The following is a 27,276-nucleotide window of genomic DNA, read 5'->3' on the forward strand; positions in this document are numbered from 1 at the left end:
GTCTTTAGTCACAGAACAGAGCCATTATAATGCAAGTGTGCTACAACCCAATAGTATGTTTGTTTATTGCTTATAATAATCTACAACAACAAAACAGAACAGTTCAGTGGAAGAGTAAACGACAGTGACTTATTTAGTGTCATACTGTTGAAGGAGTCAAACTTTTTCTGTAAAATGAGGCAAAGACACCTGGGACTGATTAGTAGCAAAGTTCACCAAACTTCAGATAGAGGTTTCCCCCCCTAAAAAGTGAATGGTATAACTGTTTCCTGAGCTCTTGTTGACAGAAATTCCCCTAGGGCAGGAACCAGAAAAGAAACACGTGGCAAGAAACTGGGCATCATCCAGGAGCCAGATTAGTAGAGCTTTGCACATCATTTTTAATATTTTGGGAAGAGATGAAAATCAGTGTTAACCTTTTCTCTTTCCTGATTTTCTTATTCTTTTCACTTCACTTTGATCTCTTGATCCTGTAGCTGTCATGGAGGTTTTTTTAAATAATTTGAGTGATTACACTGCAACTTTTATAAATGAGACATTTTAAAATTTATTTTTGTAGTTTACTAGTATTGGGTACAATCCAGTATCACACAAGCGGAACTCTGATTGCACGATGGGGCTTTCTCCCTCTCCTAAGCCCTGCAATGTATGCCCCTCCCCCACACCTTTGGAGAGATTCTCAGGTCATGCAGGGGAGAGGGGGAATCATCCCCTCCTGGTTCCGTTAACTGAAGTAATTCAATCAATGGAATTATTTTATTGGATTTCGCCCATTGTGTTGTTTCATTTAAAGCTTATTTACAAAATTATAGCTAATAAGATTCTTTCATAGAAGGTTGATTTAATGCTCTGACCTGAACCATCAGCTTGGTATTAACTTCATTTACACAATCAGGGAATCCTGTCATGCTTTACCTACACCTGCTTGCACAATAACATGACAACTATAGATTACACAGGTTAGTGACACCCCACAATTCTTCCAATGAATGTTGAAATCTAGGCAGATGTCATCTTGGAGTGCTGACAGTTATGTCACTAACACTCAAGTCAAGGAAAGAGTTCTTGATCTTCCCCCTGAATTTAATTTTGTTTCATTCAACTTTGGGTTTCCAAAACAAATCTGAGCAGAAACCATTTAACTGATAGTTATATCAAGATCTGTAATCATGTAAAAGAGACCATAATGTTCACTCAGTGATGACATTTAGTTATCTTGGCTTTTTATGTTGAATATCAAAAGTCTGGCATTTCCCACTGGTATCCTAAAATCTTAAGTGTTACTGGCAAGCAAAGATCCACTGAGTTTCTGACATTTACCTTAATAGACACACACACATTATGCACCACCTTCTTATTCCTGTCCACATGCATCTGATAAAGTAGGCTCTCATTTACAAAAGTGTGTACTATAATGAATAAATTAGGGGCTGTTGTGCGTGTTAGATTTTACTGCCCTCATACTCATTTAGTAATTTGTGTGGGTGGTTTATTTAAGTCACAGGTAGGAAACCTCTTTCATTATGAGGGCTGAATTAAATTTCAGATAAGCTCTTGGAGGCCACATTACAATGGAAAGGAAAAAGGGGGAGGACCAAAGCCCCATGGGGTGGGCCCAAAAATTGCGATATGAAAGCCCTCAGCATATTGCAACGTAAAGCTCTTACTGTCAGGAGGGGCATTTCAACATTTTAAAGTGAGAAAAAGCCTGCACAAAAATTGACAAACCATCATAATTGGTGGTTAGGCGAAAAGGAGTAGAGCTAAATGAGGGGGCATGCCCACCTGGAAACCTCAGACAGCCAGATTGGGACCCCGGGCCTGAGGTTCCCCACCCCTAGCTTAAGTAGCATATGTGATAAGCAATATCTGTTCACGCTCTCTGAAAACTTAAAAAATGTGACGTTGTGCGCATCCCTTTCTGCCATGTCCATACTGGCATAGTTGACCACTCGTGTGAGTGGCTAACATCCCAGTAAGTGGTGGAATTTGAAGTATTAATCAGCCCTTCGTCTCTGAGATTTTACAGTACGATTGTCTTTCTTTTGTGTTAGCATTCAATGAATCATCACTCTCAAAGCCAGCATCTATTATATGCTATTTGACAGCACTTGATAAATGGTTTGAAGTGCAGGCAAGCACCACATCACAAAACATATAGGAATTTATTTGAGATAAAGTACAGATGGACTGAACTCTGGATCTGATCTTCCTCCTGCTGAGATGGATGGAAGAAATATTGGGATCCATTGTGTAACAGAGGATTCTGACAGTCAAAGCTTTTCTTCCAAAACAACAACAAAGTGAGACACTGTTCATATTGGAAACATCCATGTCTCTGTTGTGGTTGTATTTTACCCCCAAGTATAAGTAAAAGAAAAGTGGATTTCTCTGTCTTTCAATTTTATATTCCCTTCAAGTAGTTACCAATTACGCATGCTGTGCTGTATTTTCTGTTGTCAGGAACACATTAAAGACGACTAGCTGGGTTGTGGAGCATGAAAAACATACCTTAAAATGGCAAGAAGAAGAAAAAGATTAAAAATGGCTTTATAATATTTTGTTCTGTAGATCCTAGTTTGTTAGAAAAGAGAGATGGGCAAAAGCAAACTGGAATCCAAACCACTGTGTCGGATCCAGAGTAGCACTTAGCAGTAGCACTTAGCAGAGTTCTACTCATGCTGGAGGAAGGGGGAGGGGAGACTGTTTTTGAGATTCCTCCTTCCCCCTGCAGCTCAAGGTGGTTCCAAGCAGCTCCAGAAGAGATTGGGCCCTAGCGCCTTCTTCAGTAGGGAGCCTCTGCTGGATCCCAGTGCTTCCCTTGAACAGAATGGCTAGTCTAGATCTGATTCATAATTTCTCACAACATTTCTACACCACCTTTCCTTAATGTGGGGCATCTGATACAACAAGAAAAGAAACTTTTTTTAAAAAAAAGGAATAGCTAAAGACTTCTTTCAACATGGATCAGACCAGTAATCAAGGAAAGTTAGTCTTTAACCTGCCTTCTAAAAAAAGCAATTCTTTGGGGTTTAACCACGGCTCCCTAGCGATGGTGTTTCATAAGCAACCTTTCAGGTTTTATAGATAATATAATCTGGAGAAATGATTTATGTTTATTTTTTGTTTTATGTAAAGTTGAGTTAGCATTTGGAAACGTTGTGAAATAAATCTGTATTGTTTTGAAAATGGCAGCAAATGTTTATTTACAGCCCTAACCATTTAAATGGAGAAAGGGATGGGAAATGATGATGACATAGATAATGTTTTTTCTCCCTCTAATTTTCATTCCTTTCATTGGTATTGTCAATTCTCTGCAAATTGCACCCCAAGGCTAGTACCCAAAGAATAGCACAACTAGTTTTGCATGCCCAGGGTGATTTTAGATTATATTTTTTAAATAGTAGACCCCCCCATGGCCAACTGCTTTCCAAACTGAGGGGATTAGCAGATTTCAAAGAATAAAAAGTCACATTCCTAAAGAGGAAACCCAAGTTAATGACTAAGAAACAGAGCTACAAACATAGCTTATCTCTGGTATGCTTCCAGATGAGGCTTTTATTGTGCAATCATCCTGCCTCATTCAAGGAATGTTATGGGTGTCCAGTTCTTCTTCGTGGTCTCTATGCATCACACATATGGGCTTTGCGCCTGCGCAGAGACCAGACCGGAACCTTCTATAGCTGAGTGGAACGTTTTTGGCGGGAACCCCTCCCCCACGCTACTGCGCATGTCCATGGGGTTCCCGCCCTTCCCTCAGTTCTTCGTCGTCCGCCATCGTGCCTAGACCAAAAGACTGAACCTCTAGCGTTTCTCTGCTTAAATCTGTTTAAAAATATTTTCTACTTACCTTTTTCTTCAGCTTTCTTCAGCTTTCTTCTTTTTCGCCCTTTTTCTCTTTTCATCTATAAAAAAAAAAAAAAAAAATTATTATTATATTCTTGTAGATAGTTTATCTTAGCGACTACGGTCGCGACTGCCGCATGGCAGTAAAGGCCCCGTTCCGCAAGTGTGTCAAGTGCGGAGCCAAACTACCTCCTACGGACGGACACTCCCTCTGTGTCCTTTGTTTGGGCGAAGGCCATATTGTACAGGCGTGCCACCATTGCATGTCCTTTACGAAGCAGACCAGAAAGAACAGGGCAGACCGCCTTCGCTCGATACTTTGGGAGAAAGCCCTCAAAGCTACAGAAGCTCCAATGGATAAAACGGCAACTGATAAGTCCGTTTCTGACCGAAGCACAGGGACGAATGTGCAAGCCAGAGCAATTGATAGGGCACAGATACCCCTGACGCCTGGCCGGTCTTTGGCAAGTTCTGCAGCCAAAAAGATTGCTAAAAAGGCCAGAACGCCAAAATCTTCCATTGAAATGGAAAAGAAAAAGAAAAAGAAGAAGAAATCTGCGGAGAAAACCTCTCATGGCTCTCCCAGACTATCTGAGCCCCCTCGAGGGCAAACAACTCCTCCTACCGCTGTTACGGTATCGAGGCATGTCTCGACCCCGAGACCTCAGTCGATACCGAGGAAGACGGTACCGACACACCCTCCTAGTCTATCAGAGGGTGAGTTACGAGACTCCGCATCAGCAGCTTCGGCTCGGGAGCCTACAAGACCTCAAACATCCCAGAATGTAATCCCTCTGCAGGTGTCGCCTAGACGAACACCGAGGCGTGATTGGGACAGAGTCTCCCGATATTCTGAGCCCCAAGACAGGCAGAGTTTCTATGATTGGGATCGATACCGTACCCAAAGATACTATGATACAGATCAAGCCTATCATTATCCGCAGGAGGAATGTTTTCCTCAACCTCCTCCTACCACTAGGGTCTGCCAGTTACCGCTACGGCCTCCATCAGCATATCAATCTCCATCTCGACGTCGAAGCCACCCTTCGACACCAGCTGCTGCAGCTGCCACGGTACCGACGGAGCGGGATCCTATGCAACTGGTTACCGTATCATCCCCAGAGGGTGACTACCCATCTGATTCGGACTCAATACACACTGTAGCAGCATCGGTACCGTCACCTAATGATGACGTACATGGAGAGGACCCCTCATCACCTTCGGATGATATGGTGAGGTTTTCGGACCATATGTTAAGGATGGCCCGTGCACTCGGCTTAGACCTGGAACAAGCGGTTGAACCGGAGGTCGATCCCATCTACGATGTCTTTCAAACAAAGACTAGTCTGTCAATTGCGATCCCTTTTCCACCGGCACTCAAACAGACAGCACAACTCGCATGGGAGACACCATCGGTAACACAACCAGCTTCAAAGAGATTAGAATCTCTTTATAGGATTCAAGAACGGGATGCTGGATTTTTAATTAAGCACCCAAAACCGAATTCCATCGTGGTTGAATCAGCCCAGGGTCATTCTCAAAGAGCTCATGCTGCTCCCGTTGACAAGGAGGGTAGGAAGTTGGATTTGGCAGGCAGAAAAATCTACGCGGCATCCTCCCTCGGTATCAAAGCTTCAACGTACGAAGCAACAATGGCACGGTACCAGCTCTTCCTCTGGGAGAAAGTGGGGTCACTATGTGACTACCTCCCAGAGGATAAAAGAGACTTAGCGAGGGTCTTCCAAACGGAGGCTTCGGCGATTGCGAGGCAACAATTGTCAACTGCGAGGCATCAAGTCGATTGCCATTCAAAGAATATGATGGGGGCCATTTCTTTGAGGAGGCATGCCTGGCTACGATCAGCCAACCTCCCTACCGAGACAAAAGCCAGAATCGAAAGCATGCCCTTCGATGGCGAAGGGTTGTTTAATTCAAAAACTGACGAGACCTTAGATTCTATCTATAAGGCTCGTACGACTGCTAAAAAGATGGGTTTTTCTGCCCCTCCTGTACAATACAAACCTAGAAGATGGACAAGGCCTCCCCCACAACAACAATACCAGCAGCGGCCTCAATACCAGCAACCAAGGCAGCAGCAGCAACAACTTCAAAGGAAACGGCCTTATCAGAGTCGTTTCCAGCAGGAAAAACGTCAGCCCGACTTCTCTAAAAAGCAGCGGGTTTGACTCTTCGGCCCCAGATCCACTCCCTTTTGCGAACCGCCTAGCACCCCATTACCATCAATGGGAGTCAATAACATCAGACTCCTGGGTGCTCACTATCATCAACTCGGGCTATGCCATCGAGCTCGATGCCCTTCCTCCTTTTTCCGGCGTGAAAGTAACGACTCCATCCCCTCCTCTGCTACTCGAGGTACAGACCTTGCTATCGAAAGGAGCCATCTCTCCCGTACCTACAGAGGAAATCAACCAAGGTTTTTTCTCCCGTTACTTCACGGTCCCGAAGAAAGATGGAGGTCTTCGACCGATCATGGACTTAAGACAACTGAACAAGTTCATCACCCCGAAGAAGTTCCGTATGACAACGGTTACTTCAATTTTGCAGCTTCTACAAAAAGGAGTTTGGTTCGCAGTGGTGGATCTGAAGGATGCGTACTTCCATATCTCCATCAGGAAGTCGCATCAAGCTTACCTGCGGTTTTCGATCGGTGCATCCCAGTACCAGTTCACCGTTCTTCCGTTCGGGTTGGCCACGGCACCGAGAGTCTTCACGAAGGTCATGGCGGTGGTATGCGCCCACCTAAGGCAGAAAGGCATTTATGTTTATCCGTACCTGGACGATTGGCTTCTCGTAGCGGACAGCAGCGAGGCGCTCCAGTCGGATATACTAACCACCCTCAACCTGTTGGACTCGTTGGGGCTGTGGGTCAACCACGAAAAGTCCATTTTGACTCCACAGCAGAGATTGGACTTCATAGGGGTAACCCTATCCTCTCGAGACGGGAGAGCATACTTACCTTCAACCAGGGCAAACATCTTGCAGCAGTTAGCCATCGACATCGAAAGCCGTCGGAAAGTATCGGCTTGGACAGTCCAGAGACTATTAGGCCTGATGGCAGCCACTACGGCAGTCATCAGGTTTGCAAGACTCAGAATGAGGGTATTGCAAGCCTGGTTTTTAAGGACTTTCGATCTCAGGCTCAATGCTCGACGAACTTACCTTTCGTTACCGAAGCAAGTCAGGGCATCGCTGAAATGGTGGTTCTCGATGTCGACTCTTCTCGAAGGCGTTCCATTCCAACAACAGGCGCCTTCGGTAACGATCACGACGGATGCATCCTTAGAAGGATGGGGAGCTCATTGCAACTCCCTTACTGCTCAAGGTCGTTGGCCTCGATCACAGAGAGAACAGCACATCAATCACCTCGAACTCATGGCTGTAGAAAATGCAATAAGAGCATTTGCACAGTTGATCGAGGGCAAGAATGTCTTGATCGCGACGGACAATACTACCGTGGTGGCATACATCAACAGGCAGGGTGGAACAAGATCGCACCCTCTGAACCGTTCTGCACTCAGGATATGGAACTGGTGCATAAAGAGAAGGACTTACCTGACTGCGATCCATGTAGCCGGCAAGGAAAACGTCATTGCGGACTCTCTCAGCAGATCCTTCCATGTCGACCACGAGTGGGAGCTCGACGTCGAAGTGCGGGAAAGCCTTTTTCGGTACTGGGGCCGCCCTGTTGTCGATGTCTTCGCTACCGAGGACAACGCGGTCTGCGCCAAGTTTTGCAGCAGGGCAGGAAAAGGAAAGCGCTCTCTAGGAGACGCTTTCACCAGGACTTGGAGAGGAAATCTCCTGTACATGTTTCCTCCCTTTCCACTTTTGACAAGAGTGATAGCCAAGATCCAGATGGACAACTCCGATTGCATCCTGATCACGCCGTGGTGGCCTCGACAGACGTGGTTCTCCCACGCTCTTCGGTTATCGAGAGGGGATTACATCAGGCTTCCGTCGATACCGAAGCTCCTGTCTCGACATCAGGGCAGGGTTCGACACTCAGATCTGTCGACCCTCAAGATGACTGCATGGAGGATAGCAACCACTCCTCCTCTGGAACCAGAGTTTTGACTGTGGACCACATTATATTGGCAGCACTAAAGCCTTCCACAAGAAAATCTTATGCAGCAAAGTGGCAGAGATTTCAGAATTTTGCATCGGAAAAGGACAAAATACCAGAATCTTGCCACTTATCCTTCATCCTCAATTATTTATTGACACTTTTCCAGCAGGGACTTAAGCTCGCATCCATCAGGGTTCACCTTGCTGCGATTACATCTTTTCATCGGGGTGTGGATGGTTTTACACCTTTTACCCATCCAACAACCAAGAAATTTCTGAAAGGTCTGAAGAACACGATACCGACTGTGAAGACTATCGTGCCGCCTTGGAGCCTGTCAGTTGTGCTGCAAGCATTGACACGCAAGCCCTTCGAGCCCATGGCTTCGACAGACCTTAGGCTGCTTACTTTAAAGACTGTCTTTTTAGTAGCCATCACATCGGCAAGACGTGCAAGTGAGCTTAAAGCTCTTAGGATAGATGTCCCGTATACTATTTTTCATAAGGACAAGGTTGTGCTACGCACGGACCCAGCCTTCCTACCTAAGGTAGTGTCAACTTTTCATCTGTCCCAGCACATTACTTTGCCTGCTTTCTTTCCTAATCCATCTACACCTCTTGAGTCTTCCTTGCATACTCTCGATGTAAGAAGGGCTCTTGCTTTTTACAAGGACAGAACGGACAATTTTAGGAAGACAAAACAGTTGTTTATTTGTTATGGGGAGCCTTCTAAGGGACTCCCTGTCTCCTGCCAACGACTGTCACGTTGGATAGTGGAGGCAATTGAATTGGCCTACTCTATTTCTAAAATGGAGTTAGTGAAACCTGTGACAGCTCATTCCACCAGAGCTGTTTCAACTTCGGTGGCCTTCACCAGAGGTGTTCCACTGACTGAAGTCTGTAGAGCTGCAACGTGGTCCACTCCATCCACGTTTGTCAAGCACTACAGTTTGGACACTCGTGCGAGGCAGGACTGCTCGTTTGGGAGGACAGTGCTCTCCGAGATCTTCAGATGATGCACCAACCCACCTCCAAAGGTATGTCAGCTTGCTACTCGCCCATATGTGTGATGCATAGAGACCACGAAGAAGAAATGCAGGTTGCTTACCTGTAACTGTAGTTCTTCGAGTGGTCATCTATGCATTCACACAACCCACCCACCATCCCCACTTGGTGGTGTGAGACTTACAAATGACACAGTTATGTGTGGAATGTACTTTATTAAAATTACACTCAGGTTTATGGGGGCACAATGTCGGACTCCTGTAAACTGAGGGAAGGGCGGGAACCCCATGGACATGCGCAGTAGCGTGGGGGAGGGGTTCCCGCCAAAAACGTTCCACTCAGCTATAGAAGGTTCCGGTCTGGTCTCTGCGCAGGCGCAAAGCCCATATGTGTGAATGCATAGATGACCACTCGAAGAACTACAGTTACAGGTAAGCAACCTGCATTTACAACAGCTGGGATTGTTTAGCTTGGAAAAAAGGAGGCTAAGGGATAGAAGTGTACAAAATTATGCATGATATGGGGAATTTGGACAGGAAGACATTTTCTCCCTCTCTCATAGTACTAGAACCCGGAGTCATCCCATGATGCTGATTGGTGGGAGTTTCAGGACAGATAAATGGAAGTACTTCTTCACACAGCGCATAGTTAGATTATGGAATTCATTACCCCAATATGTGGTGATGGCCACCAATTTGGATGGCTTTAAAAGGGGGTTGGATAAATTCCTGGAGGAGAAGGCCATTGATGGCTTAGCCCTGATGGTTGTGTGCAACCTAAAGTATCTGAGGCAGTAAGGCTGTGTGCACCAGTTTCTGGGGAACATGTGTGGGAGGGTGCTGTTGCACCATGTCCTGCTTTGTTGGTCCCTGGCCGACAGCTGGTTGGCCACTGTGTGAACAGAGTGCTGGACTAGATGGACCCTTGGTCTGATCCAGCATGGCGTTTCTTATGTTCTCCCATGTTTTCCCATTGCTTCTTTGGTCTTCTTTCTTTCCACAAGAAAAAAAAACCCTTATGGAGGGAAAGACAGAATAGCTGCAGGGTGTCATTTACCTAGCAGCTCTTCATCTGTAAGTACCCTAGGTGGTAAACCCTCTCCTTCTCTTTGTGTCAGCCTCAGCTTCTTCTTCATGGTCTCTGTGCATCACACATATGGGCTCTGCACCTGCGCAGGGCCAGGTTCGGAAACTTCTATAGCTGAAATATTTTTAGGCGGGAACCCCTCCCCCACCGTCCACTGAGCATGCTCAGGGGTTCCCGCCTAACTCCCCAGTTCTCTTCAACCGCCTGTAGGGTCAACAGCGTTTGGAGACGTCTAGTGATTGGTATCATTTACCTTAGCTGAATAATACTATTTTCAACCTTTTTCTTAATTCTACAGTTTTTCTACCTTTTTCTATATAGTATAGTTTAAAAATTTTTTTTACTTGTTCTTCGTTACCTCAGCCTTGGTGCCTATGGCACACCAAGGCCTCTTCAAAAAGTGCTCCGGCTGCGGGCAGAAAATATCTCAGACGGACGGACATTCCCTGTGTTTGCTGTGTTTGGGGGAGATGCATGTCATCGAATCCTGTTGTTTTTCCCTAAACTTCTCAAGGCAAGCCAGGAAAAACCGATCAGATCACCTTCGGGCGCTACTCTGGGAAAAGGCGTTGGAGGCAGTGGAGAAACCGAGTACGTCTCAACGCTCCAAATCTCCTACTACAATGGAGCCTATGCCCCAACCTCCTCCCGCGCGGAGTGATGCCTTATTGGTTCCCCCCTCCTCCTCCTCTCACTCTGCTTCGTCAAAAGCGGCCAGAAAAATCTCTAAGAGAGCGAGAGAGCATGTTGGGTCCGAAGAACCCCAAAAGAAGAAAAGCAAACTAAGATCAAAGGATGGGAAGAAAAAATCAGCAAAGTCAAACCCATTGGTACCGAAAATTCCGGTACCGACGACTTCGATACCGAAGCGTCCCACGGCACCGAAGAACCCGATATCGAGGCTTTCCTTACAGAAAACGCCTCCAATATCGGCAAGTACGATACCAACACTTTCAGTACCGAGAGCATTCTCGATACCGAGACGGACAACTCCGTCTTCACCACCGGCCTTAACGCCGCCACGAACGGAGCAAATACTAGTTTCCCCGGTACCGTCTCCTTTCAATATCATTACGATACCAGTGGAAGAGACAATCGTAAGGGCATCAATCTCAGAAGGAGAGATTAGAGGTTCCTCGTAAGATCCTGCACCGGCAGAAGAGGTTCCTACGTCCCCTCGATACTGTCAAAGCCAGCAATTACCTTTCGATACCGATGGACATCGATACTGACAAGGACATGACTCGCGACCGATGATCGATACCGACATGCATCGGTACCGAGATTTGCCACCTCCCGATACCACGGCCGTCGGTACCATCCCGTATCACCCTATGGATATACCCGGGATCGTTCACCGGCTCCAATTCATTCAAGTCAATACTACGACTACGGGGGCCACCCCCGCACACCAAACAGGAGGCAGGATTGGCAACCCCCACATTATCCTCCCTACTATTACGAGGATTGGAGGCATAGGTGAGAGCAAGACTTTTATTATTACCAGGAACAGTATGCTCCTTACCTGCGCTTTCGCCAACCTCCATCAGAAACAATCTCCCGCCCTCCACCAGCGGAAGATGCTGCCTCTATGCCACCACCGCCTCAGCCCTCGGTACCGAGACCTCCACCGCAACCAGTGCAAACTACGGCACCGACTATGTCGGTACCGTTGCAGGCTTTACAAACCTTGCCCGCGGCAAGGATGAGGGGAAACACATTAGATGAGCCATCCGATGAGGACTACCAATCGGACTTCTCTCAAGAAGCATCATCGGCACCATCCATCCCTTCACCGGATGATTTAGTGGTATCGACAGATGTGATCTCCCCTTCTGAGGACTTGGCACATTTTACGGACCAAGTACAAAGGATGGCGAAGTCCCTGGGGATCGAAATGTCCAAGCCAATAGAAAAGTTAAACGACCCAGTGTACGACGATCTATACTGTGAGTCATCTACCCCAGCGGCAATCCCATATTTGCCTGTGCTATTACGCACAGCACAACAATCATGGAAAATGCCCTCCTCTATGCCACCAACGTCGAGGAAACTAGACAGCATTTACAAAATTCAGGAGAAAACAGCACCGTTCCTCTTCACCCATCCCAAACCCAATTCAATTATTGTGGAGGCATCCCAAGGACGCACTCAAAGAAAACACAATGCTCCAGTCGACAAAGAAGGACGTAGACTGGATGGTATAGGGAGAAGAATATATTCTTCAATGTCTTTGTCACTCCGTGTACACAACTACCAAGCCACTATGGCAAAATATGTCATTTTTGTGGGAAAAGATGGCATCCCTCTCAGGATATCTGCCAGATGATCAAAGAGAGCTGGCAAATGTCTTCTACATGGAGGCCATGAGGCTATCACGCCAACAGCTGAATACAGCGAGACACGCCACTGACTGTGCTTCAAAAGCAATGGTAGCATCCATTGCGTTAAGACGGCATGTGTGGCTTAGGTCCGCAGGACTATCGCAAGAAGCACGCACCCGGATAGAGGACCTCCCTTTTGACGGGGAAGGACTCTTCCACGGATGAGTCCATGGAGAGTATCCAGAAAGCCAAAAACACGGCTAAGAGAATGGGGATTGGTCAGCAGCAACAACAGCTTCAGAGACCATTCTGCCAGAGGCGCTGGCCGAGAACGCAGCAGCAGTTCCAACCAAGGCAACAGCAATTCCAATTGCAAGACCGTCCCACTACGTACCAACCTCAAGGTCAGTACAGGAGACAACAATACCCAGGACGTTTCAAGCAAAACAAGAACAAGCCTGATCCGAATCAAAAACGGCGTCTTTGATTGTCATACACCAAACAGCTCAACACCTAAGTTTGGTGACATCCTTGCCCCTTTTTTCCACAATTGGACCGCTATTACAACTGATACATGGGTCCTTAACATCATCTCTCGGGGCTACAAAATAGAATTCTCCACCTCCCCTCCCCTCGGAACCGCAAGGTTCTCACCACCTACAGACGCTCTTTTGCAAGAGACTATGTCTCTTTTAGAGAAGGGCGCCATAGAGCGATTACCAACTTGCGCACTAGGAGGCGGTTTCTACTCCCGCTACTTTACGGTTCCGAAACGGGATGGGGGGCTGAGACCTATTTTGGACCTTAGAGAGCTAAATAAGTTCATCACCCCTAAAAAATTCTGGATGAACTCTTTAGCAAGCATCCTACCTTTCCTCTCCCAAAGGGACTGGTTTACTTCTATTGACCTTAAGGATGCATACTTTCATGTATCAATTCATCCTGACCATCACCAATTCCTCAGGTTCATAGTGGGGGAAGACATTTTCCAATTAAAAGTGCTTCCTTTTGGTCTTTCTACTGCCCTCCGATTCTTCACAAAGTGTATGGCACCAGTTTGCGCCTTTCTGAGGACTCGAGGGGTAGAGATTTACCCCTACTTGGACGATTGGCTGATAGTGGCTAATACGGAACAAGAAGCCACCCGTAATACCCACCTCACCATCAATCTCCTCAACGAATTAGGCCTTTGCATCAACAAAGAAAAATCAAATTTTCAACCAACTCAAAAAATGTAATTCCTTGGAGCAATTCTGGACTCAACCCGCTCCAGGGCTTTCCTTCCGGATGATAGAGCTAATACGTTAATTAAGCTTGCACTTAAGCTCTTCCACTCTAAAATCACCTCTGCCTTCCAGGTACAAAGGTTACTGGGCTTCATGGCAGCTACTGTCAGCGTCGTCCCTTGGGCGCGTCTGCACATGAGACCTCTACAGTTGTGGCTTCTGCGGGAGTACGACAATACATTGGACGCTCATCGAGTGAAATTGTCGCTCCCTACCAAGATAAAGAACACACTCCTTTGGTGGACGGATTTGTCCAATATCACACAGGGCTTAGATTTCAAACCCCCCTACCATCTCAACATCTAATGACAGACGCGTCCCTATTGGGCTGGGGAGCCCACTGCGGGGACCTAACCATACAAGAGCGCTGGAGTTCCCTCGACAAGAAAAGACACATCAACGTTTTGGAGTTGATGGCTATCCAAAAAGCACTATATGCCTTTCAGCAGACCTTGTCGGGTCATAATCCAGATCCATACGGACAACATGGCTGCTGTCTGGCATATAAACAAGCAAGGTGGAACGCGGTCTATGGACCTGATCTCCCTCACTCTGGATATTTGGCACTGGGCAATTGCCCAGGACATGACTTTGTCTGCCAGTCATATCGCAGGCCAGGACAATATTCTGGCAGACGACCTCAGCCGCACCTTTGTGGATACACACGAGTGGCAGATGAAACACTCGGTTCTAGACACTATCTTTCAGGCGTGGGGACAGCCTGTAATAGATTTATTCACGTCACCAGAGAACGCCATCTTCAACCAATACTGCACGTGGGCGGGTCACGGGGCAGCATCTCTAGGAGACGCCTTCGAGAGGACGTGGACAGGACAGCTTCTGTACCTGTTTCCCCCCCATACCACTCCTCTCAAGAGTCATTGTAAAGCTGCGCAGCAACAACGCCAATGCCATCTTAGTAGCGCCTTGGTGGCCAAGGCAGCCGTGGTTCACTCCGCTACTCAAACTGTCCTCAGCGGAGTTTATCAGACTGCCCCAATGCCACAACCTCATATCCAAGGGGAAGGGACTCATCTTCCACCCGGATATCCAGTCCCTAAACCTAACAGCATGGAGGATAAGGCAACATTAGACAACCAACCACTGCCTACTGACGTATGGAACATTATCCTAGCAGCTAGGAAACCAGCTACTAGAAGATCGTACACAAAAAATGGACAGCTTTTTCTGTTTTTGCCCTCAGTAGGAACGAGAACCCGTTTTCAGCACCAATAGCAACAGTTTCTCTTCTCTTTATTTAAAAAAGGACTCAAGTTCTCGTCACTTAGAGTTTATTTAGCAGCTATCTCTGCCTCACACCATTGGATTCAGGGCTGTTCAGTCTTCACGCACCCTTTGACAAAACGGTTCATGAAGGGCATGAAAAACACCATCCCACCAGTTCGCTCCTTTGTCCTTCAATTGAGCCTCTCCGTGGTGCTCAAGGCACTATCTGCCAAGCCTTTTGAGCCTCTAGCAAGGACTGACTTGCGGTTACTAACTTTCAAGGTGGCATTCCTTGTTGCAGTCACATCTGCTAGGCGTGCATCCGAACTAGCAGCACTTCGCATAGACTCACCATACATGGTGTTTCATGCTGACAAGGTAGTCCTTAGACTGGACCCAGCCTTTCTCCCAAAGGTCGTTTCTTCTTTTCACCTTGGGCAGGACATCACACTCCCAATTTTTTTCCCTTCGCCGACGGCCCCTATTGAGTCTGCTCTACATACCCTGGACGTGAGACGGGCCCTCGCCTTTTACCAGTCCAGAACTGCTACCCTCCGGAGATCACAAAGACTTTTTGTTTGTTATGGGGGCATCTCCACAGAGAATATCTGCTTGGGTAGTTCAGACTATTAAGCTAGCCTATGAACTCGTTGGCCTCCCGTTGGAGGGCAAGGTGCGTTCTCACTCCACGAGAGGAGTGGCCACCTCTACAGCCTTTGAAAAGGGGATCGCTCTACCAGACCTCTGTAAAGCGGCTACCTGGTCGACTCCACTGACTTTTGCCAGCCACTACCGTCTGGACGTCAGAGCGCATAGAGACTGCGCTTTTGGGTGTGCCGTCTTACCGGCAATTCTGTGAGACTCATCTATCACCTGACACCACCCACCTCCGGGTAGTCAGCTTGTTATTCGCCCATATGTGTGATGCACAGAGACCACGAAGAAGAAAGACAGGTTGCTTACCTGTAACTGTAGTTCTTCGAGTGGTCATCTGTGCAGTCACACAACCCTCCCACCGTCCCCACTATGGTGTCATTATATTTTAATCACCTGGTGGTTCTCCTCAGTGAAACTGTCTAGGTGGTTTCAGGAACTGGGGAGTTAGGCGGGAACCCTCAGTGGATGGTGGGGGAGGGGTTCCCGCCTAAAAAGATTTCAGCTATAGAAGTTTCCGAAGCTGGCCCCGCGCAGGCGCAGAGCCCATATGTGTGATGCACAGATGACCACTCGAAGAACTACAGTTACAGGTAAGCAACCTGTCTTTCCCATCTGCAATTCATGGAAGACATGGTTTTGGGAAATTGCTGGCTCTGCTTCATGTACCTTTTAGTGCAACACCTATGTATGGATGTTACTCGGGCATTCTGTTCTCACACAACTATAAAAACAAATGGGGTTTATGGCAGAGCATGGATTGCAGGGTGGATTTTGCTGTATGCTTTCAAGCAGTCAGCTGAAAATTGTCCTGGATCAGAAGTACTTCCCACAGGTTCTTGTGCCAGTTGCCATCTCTACCCTGTGTGACATGAGAGTCCTTAAGGAAGGTAAAGGCATCATGTAGATCTTCACACTGTTAAGATACCTTTAGATCCGAGGTGGGAAACCTCAAGCCTATGTGCCAAATCCGGCTATCCAGGTTTCGCCAGATGGACATGCCCCATTCCCCTGGCCAAACTCACACACACACACCCAATCATGTGGTGCTTCATGGCTTTTATGCATTTTCTGCCATTCTAAAAGTTTAAAATGCCTCTCCTAGCAATATGCACAGTATATTTTGTAATTTTGGCCCCATACCATTTGCCTTCCTCTTTACCAGCAGCATTGGAAGCAAGGGGACTGTTAGTTCAATAGGGTAGAGGCTTCCAGCTGCTGGGTGGCTAGCAGTGCCCAGTTTCAGGCTCCTGCCAGCCACTTAGCAGCCACGTGCCTGCACAGTGCTGGGCTAATAGCTGCAATTACTATCCCCTGTTGCTACCTCATGATCTCTTCTGGTAAGGGTGCTGAGAGTCACCTATCCCCACAGCAGTGCTCAGCAGTGGACACTGGTATCCTCCAGTTAACTGGTTCATGAGTTAATAGTTCAAATGTAATTGTGCAAGAGCTCCATCACACCTACTTTTTTTCTGGTATGCACCTGCGATTTTGAGCTCTGTTTCTTTAGCGCAGCAGGTTCTGGTCCCTGTCACAATCATAGCTATAATGGGGGACTCTCTTTTCACTTGTTTGCTCTTCTGTTATTGCGCCCACTCCACCCCTTTTCCTTCCCCCTCTACTTCATTGGTTCTTGTTGGGTGATGGATGTGGGAACCTCTCCCCCCACTTGCTCTGACTATGTTGTCTATAGTCATTTTATCAATTCAGTATTTAATTGGCTGTGCGCCATTTCTGCAGGCAAGGAGGGTGGGGTTGGAGCAGCAAAAGTCCGTTTGACTGGCTCAGATCGTTCAACACAGTGTGTTGGAGGAGGAGAACCGCCCCACCCTCCTCTTTCGTTAGTAAGCACAGGTTCAAAGTACACACCCCCAACAAAAGAAAAAACACGAGGACGGCAATACATGGTGGTGGAAGGGCCCTTTAATTCCACATGGAGGAAAAAACCCAGACATTCCCCGCTCCAAAATAAGGCAGAAAAGGGAGGGGAAGAGGCGAGATGAGTGTAGGACAGTGATGACATCATGCGAGTAACGCGTTGCAAAACCACAAACCAGGCATGACGAGAGTGCGATAAAACGCTGGTGTGATGAAGCTCCTAGTCCTTTTAACGACATGATAAGAAGCAGCTCTTAGTATTTTGAAGATATAAGCAACTGTTTGACAGGTGGGATCGAGTAGATACCATTGTTGGGTTTGAATGCAGGAAGCCTTACAACAGAAAAACAAACAGCCAAAGCATTTCTGCCCCATAAAAAGCTTAGTGCAACTGAAAGTGTGAGCACTTCTATACTATGAGAAATATCTCTATTTTTGGCAAAACAGGTCAGTGCAAGTGATTTGATTTTTAAAAGTATAATTCTGTTTTGCTATTTTTGCTGATATCATGCTTCTTAAAAAGATTTCTAGTTATACTATACTTTTAACCTATTTACAAATTACAGGTAAAATTCATTTTTAAAAAAGCAATAGCGCTACTTGTTAAGAGTGATTTATGCACTCATAATGAAGTGGGATCACACTGATCATCTATCTCACTTTTTTCTTGTTCTAGGAGTGTTCCAAATATTCATCCTCCTCTTGTTAGTCCATTGAAAACCGTAGTTGCTCCCTCCCTCCTTCAGAAACACAGCTCACCATCGTCACTTAACCAATCCCCAAACGGGCAGCACTTCTCGGCAAATAAACCATACACGCAGTTTCAGAACCCATCTACACAGCAGGGACCACAAGGTAACTTTATACTGTATTTTTCTATCTCTGTATAATGATGGACCGTGCATACCAGAAATGCCAAATGCATGTGCAAATCCACTTTAAGGGCCAAACTAAGCATTGCAACAAAAATATAATACTACTTGCTATGCGTCCTCTTGTCATTATGCCGTGCATTTTCTGCCTCTGCCAGACAGTAATGGGAACACATACAGTGTCATGACATCAGGACACAGGGAAGATGCTTTGCCCTTTAGGGATGCGAAGGGAAAACAATACTAGGCTGCTATTTTTGGCAGCAGCTCCATGTTTCTTACAATGTTTTGTTATTTCCAGAGAGTCTGCTAATATTTCCATTGAAGCTCTACACTGCTTAGGGTCATTTGGTTGTTTGCAGTGCTTACTTGCATTAAGGGGCAATGCAGCAAATGTACCACATTTCTCTTATATCAGAAACACCACATCTTCTCCACTATGAAAAATGAACGGTGGCATAGGCACAATAGCTTGTAATTTATGATAAATGGGTTACCATTTTTGACTGGTAGAAGCAGCTGCCCTTGATGTGATATTACAGTGCAAATGAAGTGCAGGGATAGGTTTTGACGCATACAAATGCAGTAGCAGCTTAAATGCAGATGTGGAAACTGTGTATGGTGTGTTATGTTTAGTGCTGCCAAATTTCCATGTATTTCAATGTTCATATCAGAAGTCGCCCTTTCAACAGGAGAGAGCTCTTAGTTGAAAAAGCAGCCTTTCAGTGCAAAATGTTTGATGTTGAGAAGGCTGTTTCCTAGCATTGGTGCTGCACTCTGCAGCTGTCCAGGGTTTGGGAAAGAGTCTGTGCAGTACCGGAGGTCAATGCTGAGGGGAAATCCCCAGTTCAGCTAAGACAGTTTCCATTTATATATCTTCTAAACGCCAATTCCCTCCCCCAGTCCTGCCAACAGTCCTGTAGACTTACACAAGATATATAAACATAGGCCATACCAGGCTTGATTGGTTGGGGAACTTTCCTTTTGGACTCATTCAGGTCTGTGCAGCTCAATCAAGGCCGTAGAGCACCCCTGGACTTGCTCAGGGACTCTGTGGTCCCTCAGAAAAATGGCTAATTTTCCAGGGTGTGCCAAAACTAAACGAAAATCAGAGATGTTTGCCATATGCAAGAACAAACCTGAAACAATTTGAGTTATTTTGGCACAGCCTGAGTTATTTTGCTATTAAACATGTCCGTCCTTCCTACAAGGCAAAAGCCTAAATCTGGTAATCTGATGCTTCTGAATAGTTGAAGCAAGAGGGTGAGTTTCTACAACCTGTCTAGCAGATAAGAAACTACATTATTGGTTCATAGTTAAGTGCTTGCTGGATGGCTGTTCAACTTATGTGTGTTCTTGTGGGGGAATCCAGTTTTTGCCTTGTCAAAATTGCCATAGACAATTTTTCATAAGCAGCATAAGACCTTCTGGTTTTCTATGGCTAGGACAAAACTGGCATAAGATTAGGATGGGGAATTTTGTTTTAAGATATTATGGCTTACCTACCTTTTGTAGATGGCATGGCTTTGCTTTTTACTTTCCCCTGTCGAACAGCCTGTACCACTGGTCAGACAAATGTGAGATTTGATTGCTTTGTCTTTAGTCGTTTGTTTTCTTATGTTAAGATTCTACTGTAAACTGATTGATTCAGATTTATAGCACACCCTGTTTTGGAAGCCTAAGGCAGGTGGCAATATGCTTCTGAAAAGTAAAATCTTCCATTATAAATCAGTTAAGATTCCACTGAACAAATAAAAACATAAAAAAGAATTTGTTGCAACACATTTTGTCCCTATGCGAAAGCTAACTGATTAAATCAGGGCAAACTGCCATCTTGGCCCTGTGGGGAAGAAGAAGGACCGAGGGGACAGGAGCAGGCCGAGGAAACATCGGGGCCTGCTCCTGTTGGACTCTTCCCCCACCTCCACAGGGCAAACTGCCATCTTGGCCCTGTGGGGAAGAAGAAAGACCGAGGGGACAGGAGCAGACTGAGGAAACATTGGGGCCTGCTCCAGTTGGACTCCCCTCCTTCGGGAGCAGGACAATCCCATCAGCCGTTTTCCCAGTCCACTTAATTTCTCTCTCTCTTTACCTCTTCCCTCCTGAACTCCTTTTCCTTGTGTGTCATGTCTTTATTAGACTGTAAGCCTGAGGGCAGGGATTGTCTTTTTTTCTAAGTGTAAGCCGCTCCGAGAGCCTTTTTTGGCTGAGGAGTGGGGTATAAATATGATAAATAAATAAATAAATAAATAAATAAAATAATGACCAGAAGCCAAACAGATTATTCAGTTTGAAAAGATGAACTCTGTCAAGCACATCAGCAGATTTATGATGAATGATAATGATGTACAATCACATTTCAGTAATAAGCTAAGTAACTATGAAACCACAAGGGGAAAATTTAGCAGCTCATGAGTACAACAGAAACAAATACATAGAAGAAGTGTTGAACTGTTTAATAAATTGAGTTTTTCTGACAGAAAACCACATATTCTACTGGAGGGAATTCTTTCTAATTCTTCTGTGTCATAAATTTATTTATTTATTGAAGACAATTATTTTCAGTGCCAGCCAAACACAAAAATATTTTAATTTCAAGCTGCAGAAATGCCATTAAGGTTGCAAACCTATACACTTACCTAGGAGTAAGTGCCATTGAACTCAATGGAATTTACTTCTGACTAGATATCCATAGGAATGTAAAAGTCTATTTTGATTAATATAGTTAAAATAACCTCTACACTTAGATTGAGTGTTTTTAAATCAGTATTTAAAAAGCATTAGCAAGCAAAATCAGTCACTATAAATGTAAAAGGCATATTCGTACTTCTACTTTGGGTATTATGATTCTGAAACAAATCTTTGGACAAGTTATGGATGAGAATGCATGGACAACAGATGAAAAAACACACAAAATTTCTGACTTCAGCTAAAATAAGATCAGATGGAAATTGTTATAAATTGAAGGAATTTGGCAACCAAATGAAATAGCACAGCTATTTATATCTTGCATGATGGCTTTTCATAGAGATTTTATGCAATTTGACGAGTTTGACTTATTTGTGCTCATACATTTAAGTGGAATGACATGAATGAATTGGCATTTAATAGACATATTCCAATAATTTCCTCATTACATCATTCGTTTAAAAAGTGCTTTAGATTTTTAGGTTGCGGCTTGAGGGAAATAGAGGCAACCAGCATACTTTGTGATGTGGTTAACTACAGCTTTTCTGTGTCACATTCAAAGCAAAATTGTAACTGAATGTTATGTTTGGAGCATAGTCGATTCCTTTATTAACTGTTATACTTCTACATTTTATTCCACATAAAACATTTAATAGTGATCATTTAAACCGACAGGGTGTTTGGGAAATTCTTCATTGGAAATTAGCTGCCACAGATTTGATTTAAATCTGACAAACTGAAGGAATGCCTGAAATCTGTTCAGGGGGTGGGGGGAGGGGGGATGTCAGCTCAGCTACAACTGCCAGAACGTGCTACATTTCTTAACACCAATAGAAATGTTTCTTTATGAAACTTTTCTTTAAGGAGAAAGTGGGTGGGGGAGACAAATTCTATATAGTTTCATGGAATGGTTCAGATTTTAGCCCCGTAGGAGTTTGAAAACCTTTTAAAAAGTTCCATGTTTAGATTTCTGTACTAAACCACATATGGTTGTTAATTGCACTATCGTTATGGGATTTGAACCTCATTTTAGGCTCCTGCTGTTACTCTCTGTTACATCTTGAAAGACACTTTGGCACATAGGACCAACAAAATCTGTAAGAAGTTAAGAACAAAATGTTAAAAAACAAAACTAAAAACCCCACAACAAAATGAATATTCCTCCCTGAAAACAGTAAGACTGATATAACAGTGGAATTATGAGTAAGATGGAGAGTGAACAGAACTGATGGACAGAATGTCCAAAGTGAAATAGCCATAGGATAACGGCATGCAAAGTAGGGCAGTGACAGGAATGAGATGACAGTGGAGCAGTGGTATTTAAGTATATGACTTTTCTGGAGCTAGGTGGAATGATAGCCTTTACAGTATACTAGCTTGATCCAGAATGGAATAGCAGTTGAACCAGCGCTTCCAATGAAATACTGAAATGTATGGGAACCTTCTTTCTCCAATGCAAATTGCAGCTACTAGGAATGCAAAGGAGGTAAGAGCTGAAGACCCCTTACTCCCCATGGAAGGCTCTTGGTATAGACAAGGCCCCAACACTGGTAATTTGTGAGGTGGGGGAAACCCTGGACTCAAGGGCAAAACTACATAGTTAGTCATAGTTTGAATCACAGTTTACTGTGCAGAGCAGTAGGTCAGTATAGTGCTCTAGCCATTTTTCTGGAATTGGCACTGTGTCGATCCATTGAAGGCCTTTGCTAATGAAGGGAGGGAGTTTTGTGAATTCCCCCATCCCCTGCCACCTCCCACACTGTTCCAGTGGGTTTCCCAAACTCTCTGGAGCAAATTTTGGGGGGCACGGGGAGCTGCAGATTAAAAGGAATCAATGAAAACCTCCCTCTCCACTGGATCAAAAGCCCTTCCACAAACATAGTGCCCTGTTGAATGCAACTCTGTTATTATAGAGAATCAAGGTGCTGCCACAACATACTGTTTTCCCTGAAGCACCCATGTCTTTTTTAAGAGCAGGTTTGTGGTAATTCTTCTGACTGCTGTGGCAAAGGGCCACTGACTCACCCGGGACAGATGAATGGCCTGTATCCCAGTTAGTGGCACAGTCAGTGAAGCTCTTCCTTTTTGCATTGCTTGCCTTGCATTTCCTGGTTGTATTGTTGCCGTTAATTGTCCTGTATCCTGTAGCCCTTTTTAAAAGGTTTCAATTCTGCAGTTCAGTTGTTTTGGAGAGGAAATAAGGGATAGATTCAGTTCCCCTTTCACTGCCAAACAGAAAGACCATTAAAGGTTGCATGTTTTACTTAATCCCTTGCTAGATTGGAGACCATTCCTTCAGGGATGCAAATTACAAGGAGAAAAGCTACTCAGAGGAGTCTATGGGCATGTCCAGATGGGGCGATATTCTGGGGATCGTCCCTTTGCATCCACATGACACACAGGGGATCCTGAGAGCAGGGGGGGATGATTCCTCCCTTTCCCCAGGATATGGCTGTACACTTTAATCCCATTTTTTCCCGTGGTCTCGGGATGATCCTGAGACCGTGGGAGGTGTGGGCTGCCGTCCCAGTTTGTCCCGGCTCCTCGCAAGTAAATGCGAGAAGCTGGGCACAGAGCTCCTTAGGAGCTCCGTGCCCATTGTGGGTGGGGTGGGGGGAGTGGTTTTTGTTTTTAACTTACATTTTGCATTTGAGTGCTCATGTGCTCTTTTTGATCAAAAAAATGGTAGGCGTGATGTCCTCTTCCTCCCAGGACGTTGTGCACTGCGTGTAGACACAGGGCGACGATCCCAGAAGTAGGTAAGTCTGGGATCGCCCCCTCTCCGGCCCTCTACACCCATAGGTGTAGACATGCCCAGAGTTGTCCAGTACAGTGGTCGGGGGGGGGGGTGGATTAAGGAACCACTCCCTTGCCATTTAGCCACTTAAACCCATCACTTCCCAGTACTGCTTTTGGTACTGGTGTGGAAACACAGATTTGACAGTATATTATGCCTAATTTTGATCTCATAAAAGAAATAGGGGGAAAGAGAGAGTAACATGGTGTCACCTCTGGAAGATATCTGTAGCAGGCAGGCTGGAAAAAGTTTTGCTTTTCCTTTCGTCAGAGAGATGGCCTATTTATTCACTGCCCATCTTTTAAGGATATACTTATTTTAGAAGGTGTGTGCAGAGGACTTCATGGTTTGTAAATATAGAAATGAGGATCACTCTCAACATCACTTCAATAAGCCACTGTCCTTGAAGTCTCGGGAGTGAGATAGCTGACCAGACTCTCATAAGAGTTCTTTGAATCTCTCAGCCAAACACTCTCTGCCTAGTGCCAAGGGCAGGACATACATAATTTAGAATCCAGCATTCCATTTGTGGGCATCTTCTCTGCCACACGTACTGGCACCCTTGATGAGTGAATTCCATTCAGACAGTACCTTCATTAGTGTATATTCTACTTCCCATGCTACATGATGGCTATTAAAGATGTGGGGTTTTATGGTGATTACACTGCTTTTCATAAAAAACAATTAGTGGTGGTGGGAATATAATCCAGCAAGAACTTTGGGAGAGTGCTGGAAGGAACTCTCTTTTATTGACGCCCCACCCCAACTTTTACCATATAGTGCTTAGTGCTACCATGAAAAAAGTGTTTTATTGGATTTTCTCTTATCCACAGGACACTATATATAATCACCAATTTATAACACAGCTATTATAACTGTCTGACTCTGACCTTGAAACAATCTCATCAGCCTGTCTAGTTTATTTGGATTTTAAATTTTATTTTTAGCCCACTAGGTCTGCAAATCCTAAGGGCAGATAAAAATTAGAAATACAGAAGAAAGAGAAAGAAAGAAAAGCAAACTCTTAACAGTTACAGTAATTCTGAGAGCTTGGGAAACATTAGCTTTAACGTTATTTTATTTGGGGGGTGGGGTTGAAAAATTCTTCTCATAAAGACATTTGAGGAAGGGAAGAACTGTTATAAGAGGTTTTTCATTATTTAAATGGCAAAATAGTGCTTTTTCACTTCAAATAATGAAAAAAATGAGAGGGAAACCAATATAAAGACACCTTCTATATGGCCAGAAACTGACATGGGGCAATTGAGAGACTATTAATAACTAACGCTTATCAGGGAGCAGTATAACAGGATGAACCTGCAAACAGGAAATGTTTAATTAAAGGCAGAGGAAACTTTAAAAACCTCAGTATTGCTTTGCCTGGCTGTGTGTCCTAGTTTACAGAGGATAGTTTACCCTTCGATTTGAAGGGTTTTCTGGTCCAAAGGAAAAGAACTATGCAAAGGGGAAAACGTAGGGTCCTTGAAGTCGCCATCAACAGTTAGCAGCAGACTGAGAAGGTACAAAGGTTATCTGGTCACAGTCTTCCCCAGTAAAGTGAGATATTTTGATTTCTGTTTAAATTACAGTAATTATTTATGAATTTGCATCATTACACATAAACTAGCACATGCAAATTGTATGCAAATCTGTGACTTCTTTTGTCCTCTTTTTTGTTGATAGATTTCCTTTTTTGGCACTCCATTTTACTGTTTCATTTTACTTCTCTTTTATTGTTGTTTGAAGTGTTTTAATACTGTGTTTTTGTGCTATGTTTTAATACTGTGTTTTAATAATGTTGTGAACAGCTGAAAGAGTCTAGAATAATCAGTGGTGTAGAAAAGTTACAAATAAATAAATGCATAAATGGCCATCCTAATCATTCCTTATTCATATAAGTTTACATAGGGTCCAACCAACATCATGTTCCACTTGTATCCCTCTTTCCCCCCACCTTTGTAAAATTCAACATTTCTCCCATCTTTTCGCTTTCAAAAAAAAAATCCATTTTGGGAAAAGGTGGAATAGCTGCACAATGTCTTTCGGTGAAGCAACATTGTCTTTTCTCATTGTGCTAAGCCAAGTTCATTTTCTCAAGACAAAACATTGAAGATCCAGTCAGGGGGCTCTTTAGCTAGTTGGAAATGTTTCTTAGGACATTGTTATTTTAAAACAGGAAACATGGAAAAAAATTACATTTCTACTTTAAAAAACCAAATTCCAAGCCTTAGTTTGTTACAGCTTGAGAGAGAGAGAGAGAGAGAATAAATAAATTTAGGATTGAAATAAGCAAAGAGAATAATTGACCTTAACTGCATGGTGAAATCATTCATGTTGGATGCAAGTAAACAATGTTGCTCATAGCTTGCAAGCAATGTCCCCATACAAGTCACAAGAAAAAAAAATCCCTTTACCATTCCAAAATGTTTTCATATGTCTGTGTTTTTCCTGAAAGGTGTTCTTTTACATTTGGCAGGAGTCTCCTCCCAGTATCCTCTGGTTTAATCCAAAGGAAAGAAGTGTCCCATGTGAATGGAAGAAAGATTCCACTTTAACTATGTTGGGAGCCAGTCCCACCATAAGTGAATTGGGACCATTTCTACTAAGTTTTCCCCATGGGCGATCTCTATCTAGTCAAAATAGTTTAGTTTGCCTGAGCATGCTCAGATTGCATGGTCTTGAAAAAAAATTATGGGAGTTGAAAGTTGCAGTCCAGTACATCTGGAGGTCACCAGAATGGGGAAGGCTGCTTTATAGTTTTTCACAGTGGGACAAATTTTGCCATAGTTAAAATAATAGCTATGTGATGTGTATGTATAATGCTCAACACCCAGTCATGGTCCATACCTAGCTAATAGTCCTACATAGTGTTTGTTTCTATCGTCAGTGAAGGAAGGACATTGCCACTACTGTGCTGAATTGCCAAGACAGGTGTGCAGTTACTGGAGTGTGCAGTTACAAGGTTTCGAGACTTGGTGTAGGGATTCAAGTTGTGAGCCACATCAGCAGTGATGGCAGCTTTGGGAGGGCCCACAGCTCTTGCCCCATCATATTAGGGGCTGGCACTGGGCCTTTTTTTTTTTTTTTGCTAAGAGAAAAGGCATTCTGAATCCAAGCCTTTGTGTGTAAACTGGCCTAGAAAATAAACTCCACAGTACACTAAGCTTTAACGATGAGACTGGTGTCCATCCTAGAATATTAATGCTTAGGAGTTAACCACTATGACACGCAATTTTGGAAAATAAGCCAATTGCATTCTTCAAATACTAAAAAATCTAAACAATATCCGTTTGCAGGCTATCAAGGCAGCTTTCACTCTATACAGAACTGTTTCCACTATGAAGACTGCTACAGAGCAATGGAGTCATCTGTCAACAGTGATGTGCTATCAGGGGAATCCCATTGCTTTAATCCTCTGCGACAAAATGGATATCACATCCTCAGTGCACCTGTAGCCTCAACAGGTAATTGATTGAGACTCTTTAAAACTTTTGTTTGGCCTTTTCTTCTAGAATAAATTATCAAATATA

General features: G+C 44.5%; 1 protein-coding gene across 1 annotated transcript in view; it reads left to right on the forward strand.

Moving 5' to 3' along the window:
• The window catches only part of GLIS1 (GLIS family zinc finger 1), a 253,796-nt gene that overhangs the window by 221,907 nt on the left and 4,613 nt on the right, over nt 1-27,276 (forward strand). The window contains exons 8-9 of the mRNA XM_063138817.1: nt 18,066-18,244; nt 27,043-27,210. Coding sequence (XP_062994887.1) covers nt 18,066-18,244; nt 27,043-27,210 — 347 coding nt within the window. The remainder of the gene's footprint in view (nt 1-18,065; nt 18,245-27,042; nt 27,211-27,276) is intronic.

This window comes from Elgaria multicarinata, chromosome 1 (genome assembly GCF_023053635.1).
Source record: "Elgaria multicarinata webbii isolate HBS135686 ecotype San Diego chromosome 1, rElgMul1.1.pri, whole genome shotgun sequence".
Classification (NCBI taxonomy): domain Eukaryota; kingdom Metazoa; phylum Chordata; class Lepidosauria; order Squamata; family Anguidae; genus Elgaria; species Elgaria multicarinata.